We start from the raw sequence: 21,489 nt of genomic DNA on the forward strand, positions 1-21,489 counted from the left end.
TTTAATGTTTTAAAGTTGTATTTTAAGTCATAAACGGAAGTACTCGTTTCCATGGTAGCGTGGCCGAGCGGTCTAAGGCGCTGGATTAAGGCTCCAGTCTCTTCGGGGGCGTGGGTTCGAATCCCACCGCTGCCAAGCGTGGCTTTTATACATAGACATCCTCACTTCTGAGAGAAAATAAGTTGGACGTGAGTTTGTGGTATGTGTTCTGCAATAAACCTGCACTTCACGTTTTATGCACATTGACATTGCTGATGTGCATCACTGATTGTAATCTGCTTTTTTTTCTTTCTTGGAGGACCACTGACATAGTGTTATTAGCTGGTTCCACAACTAAGGGTTAGGGTTAGTGAAACGTACACTGTGAAGTGTAAATGATGTAAGACAAAACAAGACAAAATCAAAGGACAATAAGGCCAATTGGTCATTTGGTTTTATTACAGCAACATATCATCTCTCGGTTTTCTGGTAAACATGTTACCTGCCTCCGACCTCTCAATCCCCCCTTCTTGTGTGTGTGTGTGTGCGCATATATATATATATATATATATATATATATATATATATATATATATATATATATATATATATATATATATATGATTAAGTAAAATCTTTATGTTCATTTTGTTGCAGGAGAACAGCCTAAATTTATATCCGTCATAATGAAAAGAAATTTATTTATGATCAAATATCGTACTGGACTAATGATCTTAAATTCAAACCATTACTAACATTAATCTTAGTGTCTTAATAACATTAATCCACAGTACATATATTATACATATATACATACTGGAGGGCCAGTTCATACATAGCAGTGATGAAGCTGGTCTTCAGTTCAGTTGCCATCTCCAAATGGTAAATACACTGCTCTCAAGCTCGCTTAATTTCAGCACCTTTTGTGTGGTGGCTTCCTGCTTGCATCAGATTCAGGATCTTTTTCTTATAGCAGAGCCCCAGCTGATGGTGTATAAAGGCTGCGTTGGACACTTTCTCTAACGCTCTCTTTAGAAGGGCAGTGAACCTGTCCACAGATCCTTCATTCCAGAAATACTTCCCAACATATCGCATCACATGGGGGTGTTCTGGAGACCTCTCTAAGGCTTGCTCCACTAGGCTCTCTGCCTCGCTATACTTCTTATTAGCAGCCAATCTCAAACCAAGCAGAACTTTAAGAACATCATCATCTGGATTAGTGGCTATGGCCTGTCTAAGTTGATCAATTACCACTGGATCTTTGAACATATCATCTGCCCAATACAGAGCAATGGCAAGGCCGGCATTCCATTCACCCTCCTCTGGGTCCAGCTCCAAGGCCTTCCTGAAGCACTCTTCAGCCCTTTCATAATATTTCCGAGAAAACTTGAGGAAGGTCCATCCTTTTTCTCCGAGCACCTCTGCGTATGGGACAGATGGATATTTCTCTTTAATTTCACTCAGTTTATTCAGGTAGCTTTCACATTCTGCAAAATTACCCATATGATAGTATAACCATGCAAGGTCTCCATAGGCAACAACAAGCAGCTTGTCACAGTCATTTCCATGAGACTTGGTGAGCTCTACAGATCTCTCCAAGTTGCTGAGAGCCTCAGTATTGGAGCCTAGTAGAAACTTCACATATCCCATACTGCTGTGTGTGCGCACAACTCCTTCCACCCATGCGAGATCCAGGTTAAGCTGTTCTTCGAGCCTGTTCAGAAGATCGGTGACATCTGTACTCATTCCAGCTGAATAAGTCTGGTTTTTAAAATTGTGTGATTGTGTAAACTTGTGTTGAACTGGTAGAGAAAGCAATAACTGAGTCAGATGTATGATTGAAACGGATTAAAAGTAAAACAATAGATAGATATTCTCAGAAAATAGTGTATTGAATCTTTTATATAGTTAAAATATGTTTAACACATTTAAAAACATATAAAAACTAGGTAATTGTCACGATTCCTCTGCGGAGACAAACGCGGAAGGACAGTCCAGAGTGCGTGAGGTTGATGGAAAACGGAGTACAACGGAAAACAAGGTCAGTAGATCGGGCAAACAGGTGTAGCTGGGATTAAGCAGAATCATAGTCGATAAACACGCAAAAGGTGAAACCAGAATGGCGGCTCAGGAAGTACGGCTTGGTACACGACAGAGACGAGGCTGCTGAGCGTTTACTTCGCAAGCCGCTGATGTTAACGCATCCCTTTTATAACCTTTGATCTGGTGCAGGTGTTTGTAATCAAAACTCCGGCGAACTTGAGCGCGGGCATGGCTGGGAAGTGTAGTTCTCGTCCGCCCCCTCCGTGGGCGGCACTACACGCTGTGAACTGCAGCCACGAGTTCGCCGTGGCATAACAGTAATACTACAGAAGTGGTCCTTAAGGTCAAATTATATACATTAAATTATTTTATAACATTATTTCACATTATGTAATAGATACAGACAAATTACAAAAAAATAATAATAATTACCCTTATGGGTACTAGTCCAGTGACCAAGAAAAGTTAGGTTTAGTCCCTTTTTTTCAACGTGTGTAGGCAGAAAGACAGCACTTACCACATCGTGGTCAGTCTCTGTGTATATCACAATGTGAAAACAGATCGGAGACACTGCTCTGACACTGATATAAACTGTTAACTTCCCCACCCACAGGTTCAGGAATGAAAACTGAAACTATTTACTTTTCAAATGCAGACCCAATTGGATGACATCATCAGCAAATAAGAATGCAATAATAAATAGGGAGAAATAAGAATGTAATAATAAATAAGAAAGTAAAAATGCAATAATAAATAAGGAGAAATAAGAATGCAATAATAAATAAGGAGAAATAAGAATGTTATAATAAACAAGAAAATAAGAATGTAATCGCCTGGATTGAAATAGTAAATGGTTTAAATGAAGTAACTGAGCCTCAAATATCAAGTCAGACTCATTTTAAAAACGTGATTAAGAAAACAGCATCGTGTATAAATATTTCCTACAGAAGCAGCCTTCATTTAGCTTTCGTTTTCTCCTCCTGATTTAACAACAAATAACAAGCGATTTGCAAATGAAAACGGTAATTTGAGAGAAAACGCAGAGGTGTAACAAATATCTAAATGACCTGTGTCACACACACACACACACACACCACACACCTCCGGCTTTTATTTTCTCACAAATGCATCTGAGCAATTTCCTCTTCCAAACCAACAGATGGCGCTATCGGCCAATTTACACTTGTCTCCCGGGAGAAGCATTACACCATAGTGTGTAAATATTATTTTTGTTAAATGCCTGAAACAAGGTGTGTAGTTAACACAAGCTCAAGATATTTTTCACGTTATATTCTACGACATAAAAATACATCAGTAATACCCCACTCGTGATTTTGTTAAGCTTTTACGTATCTTGAAAAAGACGCTTGCTAAAAGTGGCTTAATGGGACTACAGACGTCATCACGCCAAACAGGAATACTCATTTACTACAGCCTCGTTTTGCAAACTATTCCAACTCAAACTTTCCAAGATTATCAATTTATAGTATTCCGCCACGCATTGTAGCGCTATAAAGCTTAGCGTTGGTGACGATGAAGTCATGTGACCGTGGTGTAGTTCGTTTATAGCATAACTTCAGCTTTTTACTTCCGCCGATTGTATTTAGGCTTCAAACTACATAAAAGTTGCTTTCATTTGTGAAGATTATCTTGAACAAAACGTGTAAAAATGAAACTTTTGTTGGTCACAGAGCTTATTTTCTGCAATAATCTAAAAGCCAATAGAAAAATCCGGGGGAACCAGGGTGATGTTAACTTCCAGGCTGCCCTACAAAAATACATCATCCCTGTAGCACTCAATTTCAAGTTAATGGATACTGTGATGGACCTGTTGATGTAATTTCAGGTTTTGCTTTCTGCTTTGACATATGCAGTCACAGGCTCTTTTCTTTTTCACTTGGTTTATTTAAAAAAAAATCAAATAAACAGATTAAAAAGAAGATAAATAAAAATGGTCTTTACTGTTGGCCCAGTGTGTGCTGTATATACTGAGTGGTTGCCAGATAGACATCTGTGCCACGTGTGTGAGGAGTTTGCATGTTCTCCCCTTGCTTCGGGGGTTTGCTCCAGGTATTTCGGATTCCTCCCCCAGTCCAAAGACATTTGTTGTAGGCGGATTTGCATTTGAATGTGAATGGTTGTATGAGTGTGTGATTGTGCCCTGCACACGTCTAAGGTGTCAACCACCGTGTGCCTCGAGATCCCTGGGATAGGCTCCAGGCTTTTGTGCAGGAAAAGCAGTAAGGAAAATAGATGGATGAATGAAGGTGAGGGTCCCATGAGATCAATGGCTGCTTGTAGTTCTGCTAGTTCTTCAGGGTTTAATAGGTTGTCACCTGTGGGAACAATGACAATGACGTGTGGGTCAGTGGGTAGCCCACAATCCTCCCAGTCAAGGGGTGTCTTAATAGTGTTCAAAACAGTGTTACTATGAATGCAGACTTTAAATAAATGGATAAATAGTAATATATATTAACTATTAATAAATATTAAAGTAAATAAAATATATACATCCAAATGGAACCAAAAAGTAACATTCCAAAAAACAAATAAAAATAGAGACATTCAATATTAATAATAATAATTTTGATTATGATATAGTTACTATATATGCAGACTTTAATACAGTGAAAAAGACACACTATTAGCATCACATAAATATATATAAATAAAGTTGGTTTCACTCTGCCTAATTTTTTTTCCTACATTCTTTTGAATGTGCATGGAATAAAATAAAAATATTAGGTGCCATGAGTGTACCTTCTGCCATCATTACACATTTGAATGACCATGTAATATGAAGCAATGTGATAACAATTAAAAATGACCATATCTGGCCATGGGCATTGTTTCGACTCAGGACAGCTGTCATTTGCTGCTATTGTCAAGCAACTGTTTGAAACCGTACACAACAGCACTTCACCTTTACACGTTCGCTGAGAGTAGGCTAATGGTTGACAGGCAGGAATTTGGCCAATATATGCTGCAACCCTTTTATAATCTATCAGTTGGTGTGCAAGAAGGCGGGAATTACAGAGAGAGGTTAAAGCAACGCAAACATGTGCACATATGATGCAGTATTAGACCATGAACACATCATAATGAAACTAAAGCCTAAATCTTTGTATGTTCTGATTAAAATGGCTTGCATTAAACTGCATTTCACACTTAACAGAAATTTCTGATGTGTAAAGAGGGAGAATACAAACTAATACAAATGTGAAAACCAACACTAAGAAGTGCAAATGATGTAAAAGAAAAAAGAAACATGAATATTATAATACAGATACTGAAATACAAATAATGATGGCAAAGTTACAATAATATTAATAGTGATAATCACTCTCTCCCTCTCTCTTTCTGTGTGTGTGTGTGTGTGTGTGTGTGTGTGTGTGTGTGATTTAACTGTGTGTGAGTGAGTGAATGTTTTAATGAAAGTCTGTATAAAATCTATAATACCCCTTCATTTTTCCTCTCTCCACATAGTATATTTTAATACAGTACCAATTAACCTGAACCACAAACAACAAACCTGGTTTGGTAATTTGAGACATCTATACATGATTTGAACTAACTTTATGTTAGCACTCACTCACACCTTATTGTCACTGCACTGATTTAAAATCTGACTCTAATTTCATCTTCAAATTAACTGCTAATCTTCTATTCGCATACTTATGTCACTCACAGATATGCAATATTGAATAATTTTCCTCAATAAATAAATGACCATGTAAAGTACTTTTGTCCCAATTGTTTAATTTGGTTCTCTTTATCTACTTTTAGGACTTGTGTGAAAATCTGATAATGTTTTAGACTAGGTCTTATTTATGCAGAAAAATTAAAATTTCTAATTTGTTCACAAACTTTCAAGCACCACTGTACATGTATGACCTAATGACTTGTCTAACTCGAAACAGACTAGAATTAGCAGCTTACTCCGTGTATTAAATGTGCATGGGCAATCTGTGTATGGTCATGGATAGCGATAATTGCCCCTGAAACACACTGCCTAAAATGCTGCAGCAACAAAGACCTGCCTGTTAGTTGCAATTTGCATTCTTTACACTGCCACATTCACACTCCTAAAAAGAAGAATAAAAAAAGTATTATTAGATACCATATTTAACAAATGACATAAGTAAATCAGATTATCTGACCAAATATGACTTACTATTACCAGGAGGTTGCCACATTCACTTGGTGATGTTCATCAAACTGTGAAAGAGATGATTTATATTAGGATTGGGCACAAGTACTTGAAAGTTCATAGACCTCCTCTAAAGTGCATTTGAATACTCATATGAAAACAAATGTTTTTTTTTTGCTTACATGGATCTATTTTCCCCAACTCTATATTCACTGAATATGACACATTTTACACTTCTCGCAAGTAATTAAACTGATTTCAGATGAGTTTAAATGGCTCATTTGGTACCATTGTCTAATCAATATTAAAAAGGGGATTGGAATACAGACAATTACAACATTTTTTTTTTTTTTGCCTTTTATGTGTATTTATCTGTTTTTAATATATTTTTGTTCTGTCCAACTGTTTTTGAATGCATTTTTTAAACAAAATAAGAGATTAACTACTTTATTGTGCCTGTGCATGGTGATGATCATTAAAATAAACGACATTTAGATCTTGTTTATCATGCTATTCTGTAGAATTTCAGCCTTCATAACTGAAATTTGACTCAAATGTAGGTTAACTGGTGTACTATACGGTAAAAAGTCCCACACTGGGCACAAGCACAACTGCAGATATATTACTAACATTGAGCACCAGTATGTTTTTGTGCATTACTATGCATGCATTTAGGGAAGAGCGCAACATAATAATACATATTACATATACCTCCCATAATACATATAGAAAAATAAATGAAAAATTTATTACACAAAATTTCACAGAAGACACAGATCAATCATTTTAACAACTAATGTGTTAAATCTTAATATGTTGGGTCAGGCAAGTGGCTGTCTAGCTAGCAAGTTTTGCAAGTTGGAAAAAAGTGCTGGGACAAAACACAAGGCATATTTCTTTAGACTCGGACATCGTGCTAGCTAGAAATCAATTTGTATTACTGACATTTGTTCCCTGGGCTAGCAAACTTTAGAAGTTAAATTGAGTATTCACTGACAATGCTAATTTGCACATTGTGTGAGTCTGAATTTAAGCAAAGGGACGCTTGGAACAATTCACCTCGCTTAACTATTTCAATGCTGTTGCATATTACACTCAACATTATAATATATACATTCTTTGACAGCGAGGTCAATTCTTAACTATGAAAAACCAATACTTACCAACAGTGAATATCCAAAAGAAGGCTTATCAGCCGCATTGGTCCTTGCAGAGCCAGCATAAGAAAATGGCGGTCACACAGTATGAGCAAGTTGCATGAGCAAATGGCACTCCCCAAATGAAACTAATTTGTGTTAATCAAATTGAAATAAATATCATAGATGACACTATTTATACATTTTATGTTGGACTAGTTAAATATACATACGTATTTCTCCTAATTAGATATTTTTAAAGAAAGTGAACAAATTTTAAATCTGTCATGTCTATGAAGGGCCTGAATAATTTTTTTTGAGTGTATGTAGATTATAAATGCTATCCAGAGAGAATCTAGGTCAATGGTTTTGCTTTTAATTTCCAGTTTCTTAGAATATATTTAGTATTGTAAGAAGAACTCTGCTGCTTTACTTAGTGATATTAATTTCTGATGTGTCTCCAAAATCTTCTGATTTTGTTCCCTTTATCGTGTTTTATTACCTAAGCACAGATAAAGTGTCCTGCTCACTTTAATTTCCACAGTAATCATGTCTGTGTATATATCCACACTCAACACATTTGTCATTCCCAAATGCATTGTACAAGTGTCTTGTATTAAGCCATCAGCAGTGTGTGACCATGTACAATTTGGCAAACAGCTGTGTTTACTAGACATCCATATTTCATTACCAGGAGTATCTAACATTTTATTGAGTTTTATCCAGCTGTATTCACTCCACAGAAAATATCATATTAAAATAGTTGAAAGTGCTTTAATTACAGTTACAAGAAATTGGTTTTCAGAATTGAAATGCAGGGCAGACATTAGTAGTAAAACATTAATAGTGAGTAAAGCAGCCATCGTATTCCATTACTACATATAATTATGATCAAATATAATAATGAACAAATTATCTTAAATTCACAGTACATATATTATTACAAGATACTACACTGGTTGCCATTAAATTTCATGAATATGTTTAAATCATTGGCTGTGGATCATATTGTATATTGGTAATATTACTGTAATGAAAGCCTAAGTTCACAAAGATCTTTGAAGTAATCCTCGTTGTCTACAAAGCTCAGCGCTTGCTCAAAGCACTCTATGGCTTGTTGTTTTTCTCCTTTTCCCTTATGAATGATTCCAAGTATTCCAAAGGCCTCTCCATCCCTTGGGTTGTTCTCAATTCTTCTCTCTGCAATCTTTTGCAGATTTTTAGCACTTTTCTTCCCATTATATGCATTTGGATTTATCTTCAGACTTTCAGTGTAATGTTTGATGGCAGCAGGCTCACATTTCATAAAGTACTGCTGGAATTCTGCATAATAGTGATGAACAGACTGTATGTTATCGTTTTTTTCTCTAGCAGCCTGAAATGTTTTCTGGAACATTTCTTCTGCTTTCAGCTTATCCCGGTTCGCCCCATACTGGAGGGCCAGTTCATTCATAGCAATGATGAAGCTGGTCTTCAGTTCAGTTGCCATCTGTAAATGGCAAATACACTGCTCTCGAGCTCGCTTAATTTCATCACCTTTTGTGTGGTGGCTTCCTGCTTGCATCAGATTCACAATCTTTTTCTTATAGCAGAGCCCCAGCTGATGGTGTATAAAGGCTGCGTTGGACACTTTCTCTAACGCTCTCTTTAGAAGGGCAATAGACCAGTCCACAGATCCTTCATTCCGGAAATACTTCCCAACATATCGCATCACATGGGGGTGTTCTGGAGACCTCTCTAAGGCTTGCTCCACTAGGCTCTCTGCCTCGCTATACTTCTTGTGAGCAGCCAATCTCAAACCAAGCAGAACTTTAAGAACATCATCATCTGGGTTAGTGGCTATGGCCCGTCTAAGTTGATCAATTACCACTGGATCTCCGAGCATATCCTCTGCCCGATACAGAGCAATGGCAAGGCCGGCATTCCATTCACCCTCCTCTGGGTCCAGCTCCAGGGCCTTCCTGAAGCACTCTTTAGCCCTTTCATTATATTTCCAAGAAAACTTGAGGAAGGTCCATCCTTTTTCTCCAAGCACCTCGGCGTATGGGACAGATGGATATTTCTCTTTAATTTCACTCAGTTTATTCAGGTAGCTTTCACATTCTGCAAAATTACCCATATGATAGTATAACCATGCAAGGTCTCCATAGGCAATAACAAGCAGCTTGTCACAGTCATTTCCATGAGACTTTGTGAGCTCTACAGATCTCTCTAAGTTGCTGAGAGCTTCAGTAGTGGAGCCTAGTAGAAACTTCACAAATCCCATACAGCTGTGTGTGCGTGCAACTCCTTCCTCCCTTCCAAGATCCAGGTTAAGCTGTTCTTCGAGCCTGTTCAGAAGATCGGTGAGATCTGTATCATTTTTATTCAGAGCCCAGGTAAAATGGCATTCCAGCTGAATAAGTCTGGTTTTTAAAATTGTGTCTTGTGTTGAACTGGTAGAGAAAGAAATAACTGAGTCAGATGCTTGAATGAAATGGACTAAAAGTAAAAAAAATAGATACATATTCTCAGAAAATAGTGTATTGAATCTTTTATATAGTTAAAATACATTTAAAAACACATAAAAACAAAAGTGGACCTTAAGGTCAAATTATATATCTTAAATTATTTTATAACGTTACTTCACATTATGTAATGGATACAGACTGAAGTTTGTACAAAAATGTACCCTTATGTGCAGTGGCGGCTGGTCAATAGGGGGCGCTGGGGCACCGCCCCTTCTAAGTTATCAACAGAAGAATGCTACTTAAACATGTTAAACATGAGTTAAATATATATTGCTAAATAATTATGAAATAAAACTTAGTTGTACTACTTGCCTTTTAGTCATGTTAGCATTTATTTATTTTTTATCTAAATTGCATTTTGTTCAGGGCACACAGTGGTTAGTGCTTAGCACGTTCGCCTCACACCTCCCGAGTTGGGGTTCAATTCCCACCGTGGCCCTGTGTGTGCGGAGTTTGCATGTTTTCCCCGTGCTGCGGGGGTTTCCTCCCCCAGTCCAAAGACATGCATGGTAGGCTGATTGGCATGTCCAAAGTGTCCGTAGTGTGTGAATGTGTATGTGATTGTGTGCCCTGCAATGGATTGGCACCCTGTCCTGGGTGTGCCCTGACTTGTGCCCGATGCACCCTGGGATAGGCTCCAGGTTTCCCTGTGACCCTGAAAAGGATAAAGCAGTATAAAAGATGGATGGATAGATGCTATTTTGTTCATATCTGTCTGCAGGGCACCGACCAAATGAGTGTGTATGTAGGTACTTAAACTTTTGAAAAGCAGGTGACTTGAGGCTGCTCTCTAATTGGCTTGCTTCAGATTGTCCTTTGGCCGCAGCTCATTGCACACCAGACACGACCACTTTTGTTAGCGAATCAGTATTTTATATATATATATATATATATATATATATATATATATATATATATATATATATATATATATATATATTGACCTCGTGTGATTGGACCATTCTCAAAGACTCTCTTTCCCACTCAATTGACAGAAGAAGAAAGTGTTAATATTTAGTTTTAAATCGGTGTTCTTGTCATCATTTATCACCGTGCATCTTTGCACTCTTGGGGATTTCCGCATACTTGCCATCACTTCTGGATTTTTGCCTAAATCCCACCCATTCATGAAACCCCGCCCACTTGGTGGCAATTACCTCCCACTTGGAGGTCTCCGGGCTGCAGCAACACATACTTGAATTGTAGAGCAAGATCGTAAACAGTAATCAGGCGACAAACAAGCAGACTGGAATATGTTAGGCAGAAATTCAGAGTCGAGAACAAACAGAATCAGAAACCAGAGAAGTAATAAACATTGACTTGGTACCAACAGAGACAAAAAGACTTTGTGAAGGAAAAGCCCCTTATAAAGGGCGGTGTGTGTGTGTGTGTAATGGTACCAGGTGTGTGTAATTAGTACTCCGGAGATTGTGAACGTGTCTGTGTGCTGGATTGGGAGTTGGAGTCCGTGGCGGCCATATTTGTAGTCTGAGGTGTATTAAAGGCAAAGGCAACGTTTATTTTCAAGTAGTGCTACTGACCATTATTTAGGCAACATTAGTGTTTTTTGAGTGATTATAGTTTTTTGAGTGATTACAATTTTGTGTGATTACCTTGATTAATTTAATACTGATAATAAACCCACATTAAACTCAAATTCGCTGATTCGTGGTACCTTATTGCATGCTTTACCACTTGTATTTTCCATTTTTATCTAAGCAGTAGTGATACATTGTTTTATCACCTGTTAGATGGCTATTTAACAATTACATTCAGTCCCGCATTACTAACGGTGTGATTGTCAGTTTGTTTGTGCCCTCCCCAGTGACCAAGAAAAGTTAGTTTTAGTCCCTTTTTTAAGTGTATTCGGAAAGACAGCACTTACCTCATCGTGGTCAATCTCTGTGTATATCACAATGTGAAAACAGATCGGAGACACTGCGCTGACACGGATATAAGCTGGTAACTTCCCCACCCAACTGTAATAAAGTTGGTTTGACTTTGGACGTTTGATATTCGCAGATTTGCGGAAATTAAGGGACCGTCTTTAAAGTTACATATGACACTGTTAAACACAATTCTAACTTCAATAGCATTTGAAGGGAATGACTTACAGTCATATAACCAAGTGCAAAGTGTTCATCTAGGTGTCAGCTATGAGGCACATCTCTTAGATTTTGATATTTAACAAAATAAACTATTAAATCATATGTAAATTTTGCCATGTAATTCACTACAGAAGTTGCCCATACACAAAATATACTATTATTTAAAGCTCAATAGCATTTGAAGGAAATGATGTACAGTCACACAACCAACTGTAAAGTGTTCGACTAGGTGTCAGGTATGACGCACAACTTTTAGATTTTTGATATTTAACCCTACAATGCATGAACCAAAAAAACCTTCATGAATCCATAAAGGGGGTCAAAATGACCCGTACTGGACTGAATGCTTTTCTTCAAAAAATAGATGTCCTATTAATAAAATCATATATATATAAAATATTATATATATATATATATATATATATATATATATATATATATATATATACATATATATATATAAAATATAATATATATATGTGTATACAGTATCTCACAAAAGTGAGTACACCCCTTACACTTTTGTAAATATTTGATTATACCTTTCATGTGACAACATTGAAGAAATGACACTTTGCTACAATGTAAAGTAGTGAGTGTACAGCTTGTGTAACAGTGTAAATTTGCTGTCCTCTCAAAATAACTCACCACACAGCCATTAATGTCTAAACCGCTGGCAACAAAAGTGAGTACACCCCTAAGTGAAAATGTCCAAATTGGGCCCAATTAGCCATTTTCCCTCCCTGGTGTCATGTGACTTGTTAGTGTTACAAGATCTCAGGGGTGAATGGGGAGCAGGTGTGTTAAATTTGGTGTCATCGCTCTCACACTCCCTCATACTGGTCACTGGAAGTTCAACATGGCACCTTATGGCAAAGAACTCTCTGAGGATCTGAAAAAAAGAATTGTTGCTCTACATGAAGATGGCCTAGGCTATAAGAAGATTGCCAAGACCCTGACACTGAGTTGCAGCATGGTGGTCAAGACCATACAGTGGTATAACAGGACAGGTTCCACTCAGAACAGGCCTCGCCATGGTCGACCAAAGAAGTTGAGTGCATGTGCTCAGCGTCATATCCAGAGGTTGTCTTTTGGAAATAGACATATGAGTGCTGCCAGCATTGCTGCAGAGGTTGAAGGGGTGGGGGTCAGCCTGTCAGTGCTCAGACCATACGCTGCACGCTGCATCAAACTGGTCTGCATGGCTGTCATCCCAGAAGGAAGCCTCTTCTAAAGATGATGCACAAGAAAGCCCACAAACAGTTTGCTGAAGACAAGCAGACTAAGGACATGGATTACTGGAACCAGGTCCTGTGGTCTGATGAGACCAAGATAAACTTATTTGGTTCAGATGGTGTCAAGCGTGTGTGACTGCAACCAGGTGAGGAGTACAAAGACAAGTGTGTCTTGCCTACAGTCAAGCATGGTGGTGGGAGTGTCATGGTCTGGGGCTGCATGAGTGCTGCCAGCACTGGGAGCTACAGTTCATTGAGGGAAGCATGAATGCCAACATGTACTGTGACATACTGAAACAGAGCATGATCAGTATGCAGTATTCCAGCATGATAATGACCCCAAACACACCTCCAAGATGACCACTGCCTTGCTAAAGAAGCTGAGGGTGAAGGTGATGGACTGGCCAAACATGTCTCCAGACCTAAACCCTATTGAGCATCTGTGGGGCATCCTCAAACGGAAGGTGGAGGAGCACAAGGTCTCTAACATCCACCAGCTCCGTAATGTCGTCATGGAGGAGTGGAAGAGGACTCCAGTGGCAACCTGTGAAGCTCTGGAGAACTCCATGCCCAAGAGGGTTAAGGCAGTGCTGGAAAATAATGGTGGCTACACAAAATATTGACACTTTGGGCCCAATTTGGACATTTTCACTTACAGTGAGGGAAAGAAGTATTTGATCCCCTGCTGATTTTGTACGTTTGCCCACTGACAAAGAAATGATCAGTCTATAATTTTAATGGTAGGTTTATTTGAACAGTGAGAGACAGAATAACAAGAAAATCCAGAAAAACGCATGTCAAAAATGTTATAAATTGATTTGCATTTTAATGAGGGAAATAAGTATTTGACCCCCTCTCAATCAGAAAGATTTCTGGCTCCCAGGTGTCTTTCATACAGGTAACGAGCTGAGATTAGGAGCACACTCTTAAAGGCAGTGCTCCTAATCTCAGCTTGTTACCTGTATAAAAGACACCTGTCCACAGAAGCAATCAATCAATCAGATTCCAAACTCTCCACCATGGCCAAGACCAAAGAGCTCTCCAAGGACGTCAGGGACAAGATTGTAGACCTACACAAGTCTGGAATGGGCTACAAGACCATTGCCAAGTAGCTTGGTGAGAAGGTGACAACAGTTGGTGCAATTATTCGCAAATGGAAGAAACACAAAAGACCTGTCAATCTCCCTCGGCCTGGGGCGCCATGCAAGATCTCACCTCATGGAGTTGCAATGATCATGAGAACAGTGAGGAATCAGCCCAGAACTACACGGGAGGATCTTGTCAATGATCTCAAGGCAGCTGGGACCATAGTCACAAAGAAAACAATTGGTAACACACTACGCCGTGAAGGACTGAAATCCTGCAGTGCCCGCAAAGTCCCCCTGCTCAAGAAAGCACATATACATGCCCGTCTGAAGTTTGCCAATGAACATCTGAATGATTCAGAGGACAACTGGGTGAAAGTGTTGTGGTCAGATGAGACCAAAATGGAGCTCTTTGGCATCAACTCAACTCGCCATGTTTGGAGGAGGAGGAATGCTGCCTATGACCCCAAGAACACCATCCCCACCGTCAAACATGGAGGTGGAAACATTATGCTTTGGGGGTGTTTTTCTGCTAAGGGGACAGGACAACTTCACCACATCAAAGGGACGATGGACGGGGCCATGTACCATCAAATCTTGGGTGAGAACCTCCTTCCCTCAGTCAGGGCATTGAAAATGGGTCGTGGATGGGTATTCCAGCATGACAATGACCCAAAACACACGGCCAAGGCAACAAAGGAGTGGCTCAAGAAGAAGCACATTAAGGTCCTGGAGTGGCCTAGCCAGTCTCCAGACCTTAATCCCATAGAAAATCTGTGGAGGGAGCTGAAGGTTCGAGTTGCCAAACGTCAGCCTCGAAACCTTAATGACTTGGAGAAGATCTGCAAAGAGGAGTGGGACAAAATCCCTCCTGAGATGTGTGCAAACCTGGTGGCCAACTACAAGAAACGTCTGATCTCTGTGATTGCCAACAAGGGTTTTGCCACCAAATACTAAGTCATGTTTTGCAGAAGGGTCAAATACATGTTTCCCTCATTAAAATGCAAATCAATTTATAACATTTTTGATGTGCGTTTTTCTGGATTTTTTTGTTGTTATTCTTTCTCTCACTGTTCAAATAAATCTACCATTAAAATTATAGACTGATCATTTCTTTGTCAGTGGGCAAGCGTACAAAATCAGCAGGGGATCAAATACTTTTTTCCCCTCACTGTAGGAGTGTACTCACTTTTGTTGCCAGCGGTTTAGACATTAATGGCTGTGTGTTGAGTTATTTTGAGGGGACAGCAAATTTACACTGTTACACAAGCTGTTACTCACTACATTACATTGTAGCAAAGTGTTTAAATATGATTTAACAGTTTATTTTGATCAATATGAAAAATCTAAAAGTTGTGCCTCATACTTGACACCTAGATGAATACATTACAGTTGGTATTGTGACTGTACATCATTCCCTTCAAATGCTATTGAGCTTTAAAAAATGGTATATTTTGTGTATGGGCCCATTCAGTAATAAAATACATGACAGTATTTATATATGATTTAATAGTTTATTTTGATAAATATCAAAAATCTAAAAGGTACCTGACACCTAGATGAACACTTTACAGTTGGTTATATGACTGTAAGTCATTCCCTTCAAATGCTATTGAAGCTAGAAACATGAATAACTATGTCGTATGTAACTTTAGAGATGGTCCCTTAATTTCTGCACATCTGCGAATAACGAACGTCCAAAGTCAAACCAACTTTATTACAGTATCCAACTATAGGTTCAGCAATGGAAACCGAAACTATTTACTTTTCAAATGCAGCCTCATTTGGATGACATCATCAGCAAATAAGAATCTAATAATAATTAAGGAGAAATACGTGTGTAATAATAAATAAGAAAATAAGAATGTGTAATGGTAAATGTTCTGCACTTATAGCGCTTTTATCCACAGCACTTTACACTGTGTCTCATTCACCCATTCACACACACAGTCACACACCAATGGAAGCAGAGCTGCCATGCAAGGTGCTAACTTGCCATCGGGAGCAACTTGGGGTTCGATGTCTTGCCCAAGGACACTTCGGCATGTGGAGTCATAATAGAAGTAATAATAGTAATAATAATAGTAATAATCATAATCATAGTAATAATAAGTAAGAAAATAAGAATGTAATCGCCTGGATTGAAATAGTAAATGATGTAAATGAAGTAACTGAGCCTCAAATATCAAGTCAGACTCATTTTTAAAAAAACGTAATTAAGAAAACAGCATCATGTATTAATATTTCTTGCACAATCAAATGCAGAAGCAACCTTCATTTAGTTTTCATTTTCTCCTCCCACAGCACCCACTGTGCTCCCATTCACTTTCCTTATAGTCACTCCAGGTCTCCATGTACAGCTGTCATATTATATTAGCCTTTAAGCCTCATATTATCTCAAACGGTGTGTGTTTCAATCCCAACATTGCCAAATGAGGCTTTTGTATCTGACTAAGACAGCGCTTAGTTCAGCGTGTCTTAATTTCAGAAAAATATTTTCGGTATATTCGTATGTTCTGATTAAAATTCCTTGCATAAAACTGCATTTCACACTTAACTGAAATCTCTGATGTGACAAAAAATAAACACTGACACTACTGGAAGTAGTTTAATCTTTGGTAGAGTTATTGGATGCTTTTATTACTAAGGTGCTGTAAAGAATGGGGGAATACAAACTAATACAAATGTAAAAACCACCGGTTTACCAGCAGTTAAGACATTAGTGTCACGAACCTCGAATCGGCATGGAAGCAGGAACGGGTGGCAGGTGTAGAGCGTGGTATCGGGAAGTACAAGAAACGTAGTCGTAAGACAGGCAAAGGTCAAGCGATCGGACGAACAACACAAACGGGGTCAGGCAGAGAGCGTAGTCGAAACCGGAAACAAGGGTCGAGGATCAAACGAAGACAAACTAAGTAGAACGGCTTGGTAACGCAGAGAAATGGGTTAACTGAGCGTATACTTCGCATCGATTGTGGGTGAATGACTTCCCTAAGTACTAGCGGTGAGAGTGTGTGTGTGAGATTGGTGCCAGGTGTGTCTGATCAGAACTCCGGGGATGGTGAGCGCATGCGTGCATGAGAAGTGAGTGTTGCATCTTGGGAATTTGAGTTCTGATCTGACTGAGCTGTGACAGACCCCCCCCCCCCCCCCCAAAGGGCTCACTCTGGGAGCCGAGTTCTTTCCTGACCAGGGTGTTCAGGATAAGTTGCATGAAAGTCTTTAGTAAGCTGTGGATCCAGTATATCCTGCTTGGGAACCCAGCATTGTTCCTCAGGTGCATAACCCTCCCACTCGACCAAATACTCCAGCTTGCCTCTCCTGTGTCTAGATTTGAGGATGTTCTTGACAAGGTAAGCCAGTTGTCCATCAATTTCCAGAGGGGTCGGAGGAGTTTCAGATAGTACTTTGGTGGCTAATGGACCGTTGATAACAGGTTTCAGACGTGATATGTGGAATGAGGGGGAGATGCGGCTGTGTCGTGGCAGTTCCAGACGGTAAGTGACTTCATTGACTCGCTTGAGGATCTTGAATGGTCCAGTGTATCTTGGCGTTAGTTTTTTACAGCTATGAGCTTGTCTTAAGTCCCTTGTGGACAACCACACCCAATCGCCTGGTTGGTAATTAGGGTGTTCTTTGCGGTGGCGATCTGCTTTGTGCTTGTATGTGTCTGTGGTCTCCTTCAGGCATCGGTGGGTGTCAGCCCAGACACGCTCGCTACATTCAAACCATTGGTCAACGGCAGGAGCTGCGGTGGGGGTCGCGTTCCACGGGAACAGTGGGGGTTGGTAACCTAGTACGCACTGGAAAGGAGTAAGATTGGTAGCCGAATGACGTAGTGAGTTCTGGGCGTACTCGGCCCATGGCAAAAACTTGCTCCAATCCTCTGGGTTATTGGCACAGAAAGTACGGAGGAATCGCCCTAGTTCCTGATTGATTCGTTCAACTTGTCCATTGGCTTGTGGGTGATATCCGGAGGTGAGATTCACTGTTACTCCCATCTTAGTCATGAAGCTGGACCACACTCTGGAAGTAAACTGCGAGCCCCTGTCACTGACAATCTCCTCCGGAATGCCGAAATATCTAAAAACATGCTGGAATAGAAGTTCAGCTGTCACGAAGGCAGTGGGGAGAGCAGGTAATGGAATAAAACGTACGGACTTGGAAAACCAGTCCACTGTGACTAGAACTGTGGTATTTCCTTGGGATTTTGGCAAATCCGTTACGAAGACTACAGATATGTGTGACCATGGGCGTTCGGGTATGGGTAAAGGCTTGAGCCTCCCAGCTGGGAGGGTCCGAAGGACCTTATTCTGTGCGCAAGATGAACAGGATGTCACCACCTTGTGTATATCTCTCTCCATATTGGACCACCAGTACTTCTCTTTTAGGAGATGGTGTGTGCGCTGTGCCCCTGGATGCCCTGTACCGAGTACCGTGTGTGCCCAGATGATGAGTTCTTGGCGGTACTCTTCGGGTACAAATAGTTTGTTCGGGGGATACTTTACGGGTACTTGTGACTGGGGAATCTGCTCTAGCTCCTGGTCCAGATCCCACTCTAGCGCATTGATAATACATGAAGGATGGATGATATACTCTTCATGCTCGTTGACACGTTCTGTGTGGTCGAGACGAGACAGGGCATCAGCTTTTATGTTCTTGGACCCTGGTCTGTAGGATAACGTGAAGTGAAACCTGGTGAAGAACAGGGCCCATCGGGCCTGGCGGGGTGTGAGTCGCTTTGCAGTGTGAAGGTACTCCAGGTTCTTATGGTCTGTGAAGATGACAAAGGGATGTGTAGCCCCCTCTAACCAGTGTCTCCACTCCTCCAGCGCTAACTTAATTGCAGAGTTCACAATTTCCCACATCGTAGTTTCTCTCAGCGGGGGAAAGCTTTCGCGAGAAGAACGCCACCGGATGGAGCTTTGGCTTCTCTCCGAATCGCTGGGATAAAATGGCTCCTACCCCGGTTTATGATGCGTCCACCTCCACTATAAACGGTCTGGATGGGTCCGGATGTTTGATGATGGGTGCAGTAGTGAAGGCTTTCTTGAGCTTGTCGAAGGCGGTTTGGGCGGTTGGGTTCCATGATAGACGTTTGGGTTTCCCCTTTAGCAGGGACGTGAAGGGGTTGGCGATGGCACTGAAATTTCTAATAAACCTTCGGTAGAAGTTCGTGAACCCCAGAAACCTCTGTAGTTCCTTGATCGTCATGGGTGGGGGCCAGTTTACTACTGCCTGGACCTTTTCTTAGTCCATGGAGATCCCCTCGGGGCTGATGACATATCCCAGAAACGCAATGGTGGTTTTATGAAATTCGCATTTCTCAGCTTTGACATATAACTGATGACGGAGCAGTCATTGTAGAACTTGGCAGACGTGGTGAACATGTTCCTCCCGGGAGTCAGAATATATTAGAGTGTCGTCTATATAGGCGATCACATGGCGTCCCAGCATGTCACGTAACACGTCATTGATTAGACATTGGAAGACCGAGGGAGCGTTAGAAAGCCCATACGGCATGACCTGATACTCATAGTGACCTGAAGTTGTGATGAACCCAGTCTTCCATTCATCTCCTTCTTGAATCCGCACCAGGTTGTATGCACTGCGTAAGTCCAGCTTCGTGAAGATGGTGGCGGTGCGCAATTGTTCCAGAGCAGCTGGTACTAGAGGTAGTGGGTAACGGTACATGACGCAACACCGGTTTAGTCCTCGGTAGTCGATACATGGTCGTAAACCTCCACCCTTCTTCTCTACGAAGAAAAACCCTGCGGATGCTGGAGAAGTAGATGGTCGTATATAACCTTGGTGCAACGCTTCCTGAATGTACTCTTCCATGGCTTTTTGTTCACTTACCGTTAACGGATAGACTCTCCCTCGTGGTGGTGTAGTGCCTGGTACTACTGGTGTAGTGCAAATCGACTGCGCAGTCGTAATCTCGATGAGGAGGTAGTCCACTAACCTTCTTCTTACTGTATACTTCAATGAGGTCGTGGTAAACACTGGGGATCAGAACGTTGTCCGCCTTGTCAGGGCTCTCAACGGATGTGGATGCTAAGGAGATCACAGGGACTTGGAGACAGTGATTGATGCAGTGAGCTGACCAGCGAGTGATCTCCCTTTGATTCCATGAAATTTGTGGGTTGTGATGTTCGAGCCAAGGAAGACCAAGAACCACTGGATGCCGTGCCGTCACAATGACATGGAACGTAATTTTCTCCTGATGAAGGGCGCTGGTGCGGAGGTTAATGGGTTCGGTGCAGTGGGTGATTAAACCATCTCCAATGGAGGCTCCATCTATGGCTTGGACATGGCGGGGGGTGCTGAGAGGACGAACGGGGATGTTATATTGGAGTACGGTCTCTTGGTCAATGAAGTTCCCCGCCGCTCCAGAATCGATCAGCGCCTCCAAAACACAGTAAACGCTTGAGTATTCTAATATAACTGGTAATACGAACACAGACTGAACTGAGTACTGGGCAATGGGTTCTAAACTCACCCCTGGCTGAGGTTGTTTGGCAGGTTTGGTTTCCCCTCGGGTAGAGCACTGTTTGAGAGGGCATTGTTGCACGAAGTGGCCCTTCTCGCCGCAGTAGAAACAACAATGTTCACGGCGCTGTTGTTCTCTCTCCTGCATGCTCACCCGAGTCTGTCCCAGCTGCATGGGTTCACTAGGGCTCTCAGATGCTGGTGCTTCCGCCTCGCTGCATATGGAGCGGCGGCTCCGTAGTAAACGATCCAGGCGTATAGCTACGTTGATGAGTGAATCGAGAGTCAGCTGATCATCGCGGCACGCCAGCTCTGTTACGATATCGGCATTTAATCCCTGGCGAAACATAGTCTTTAGAGTGGGTTGATTCCATCCGCTCCTAGCGGCCACAGTACGAAATTCAAGAGCGTAATCTGCCACACAACGTGATCCCTGCATCAAGGATAATAATTCCTCCCCAGTTTCCCGGTTGTCTGGAGAATGATCGAATACAGTGCGGAAACGTGATGTTAGCTGATCATACATGCTGATGACGTTCCCTTCCTGTTCCCATTCCGCGGTGGCCCACAGGAGAGCTCTCCCGGTTAAGAGTTCCATGAAGTGGATTATCTTCCGATTCTCCGTCATGTCTGGGTACGTGGAAAAAAACAGGGAGCACTGGAGTAAAAAACCTCGGCAGCGTGCCGGATCTCCGTCGTACTTCTCCGGCGCTGGAGTGGGAGGTAAGCGTGTGGTTGGTGCCGTAGAAAG

At 40.9% G+C, this 21,489-nt stretch overlaps 2 protein-coding genes and 1 non-coding gene across 3 annotated transcripts; 1 reads left to right on the forward strand and 2 right to left on the reverse strand.

The window, feature by feature from the left end:
- The first annotated feature begins 53 nt into the window (after window positions 1-53).
- trnal-aag (transfer RNA leucine (anticodon AAG)) lies at window positions 54-135 on the forward strand. Its single transcript has one exon. It is a non-coding gene; the product is annotated as a tRNA-Leu (tRNA).
- Window positions 136-802: 667 nt separating this feature from the next.
- LOC128617270 (interferon-induced protein with tetratricopeptide repeats 1-like) lies at window positions 803-1,528 on the reverse strand. The gene has a single exon (XM_053640339.1). It carries the CDS (start codon window positions 1,480-1,482, stop codon window positions 877-879), a length of 606 nt encoding a protein of 201 aa, XP_053496314.1. The 5' UTR covers window positions 1,483-1,528; the 3' UTR covers window positions 803-876.
- A 6,529-nt stretch (window positions 1,529-8,057) lies between these two features.
- Window positions 8,058-10,245, reverse strand: LOC128617251 (interferon-induced protein with tetratricopeptide repeats 1B-like). The gene has a single exon (XM_053640316.1). It carries the CDS (start codon window positions 9,812-9,814, stop codon window positions 8,333-8,335), a length of 1,482 nt encoding a protein of 493 aa, XP_053496291.1. The 5' UTR covers window positions 9,815-10,245; the 3' UTR covers window positions 8,058-8,332.
- Window positions 10,246-21,489: the final 11,244 nt, after the last annotated feature.

Source organism: Ictalurus furcatus, chromosome 13 (genome assembly GCF_023375685.1).
Source record: "Ictalurus furcatus strain D&B chromosome 13, Billie_1.0, whole genome shotgun sequence".
Lineage (NCBI taxonomy): Eukaryota > Metazoa > Chordata > Actinopteri > Siluriformes > Ictaluridae > Ictalurus > Ictalurus furcatus.

Excerpts from the sequence above, each read along its gene's own strand:
- LOC128617270 (XM_053640339.1), bottom strand. The coding sequence starts at position 1,482 with ATGGGTAATTTTGCAGAATGTGAAAGCTACCTGAATAAACTGAGTGAA.
- LOC128617251 (XM_053640316.1), bottom strand. The coding sequence starts at position 9,814 with ATGTATCTATTTTTTTTACTTTTAGTCCATTTCATTCAAGCATCTGAC.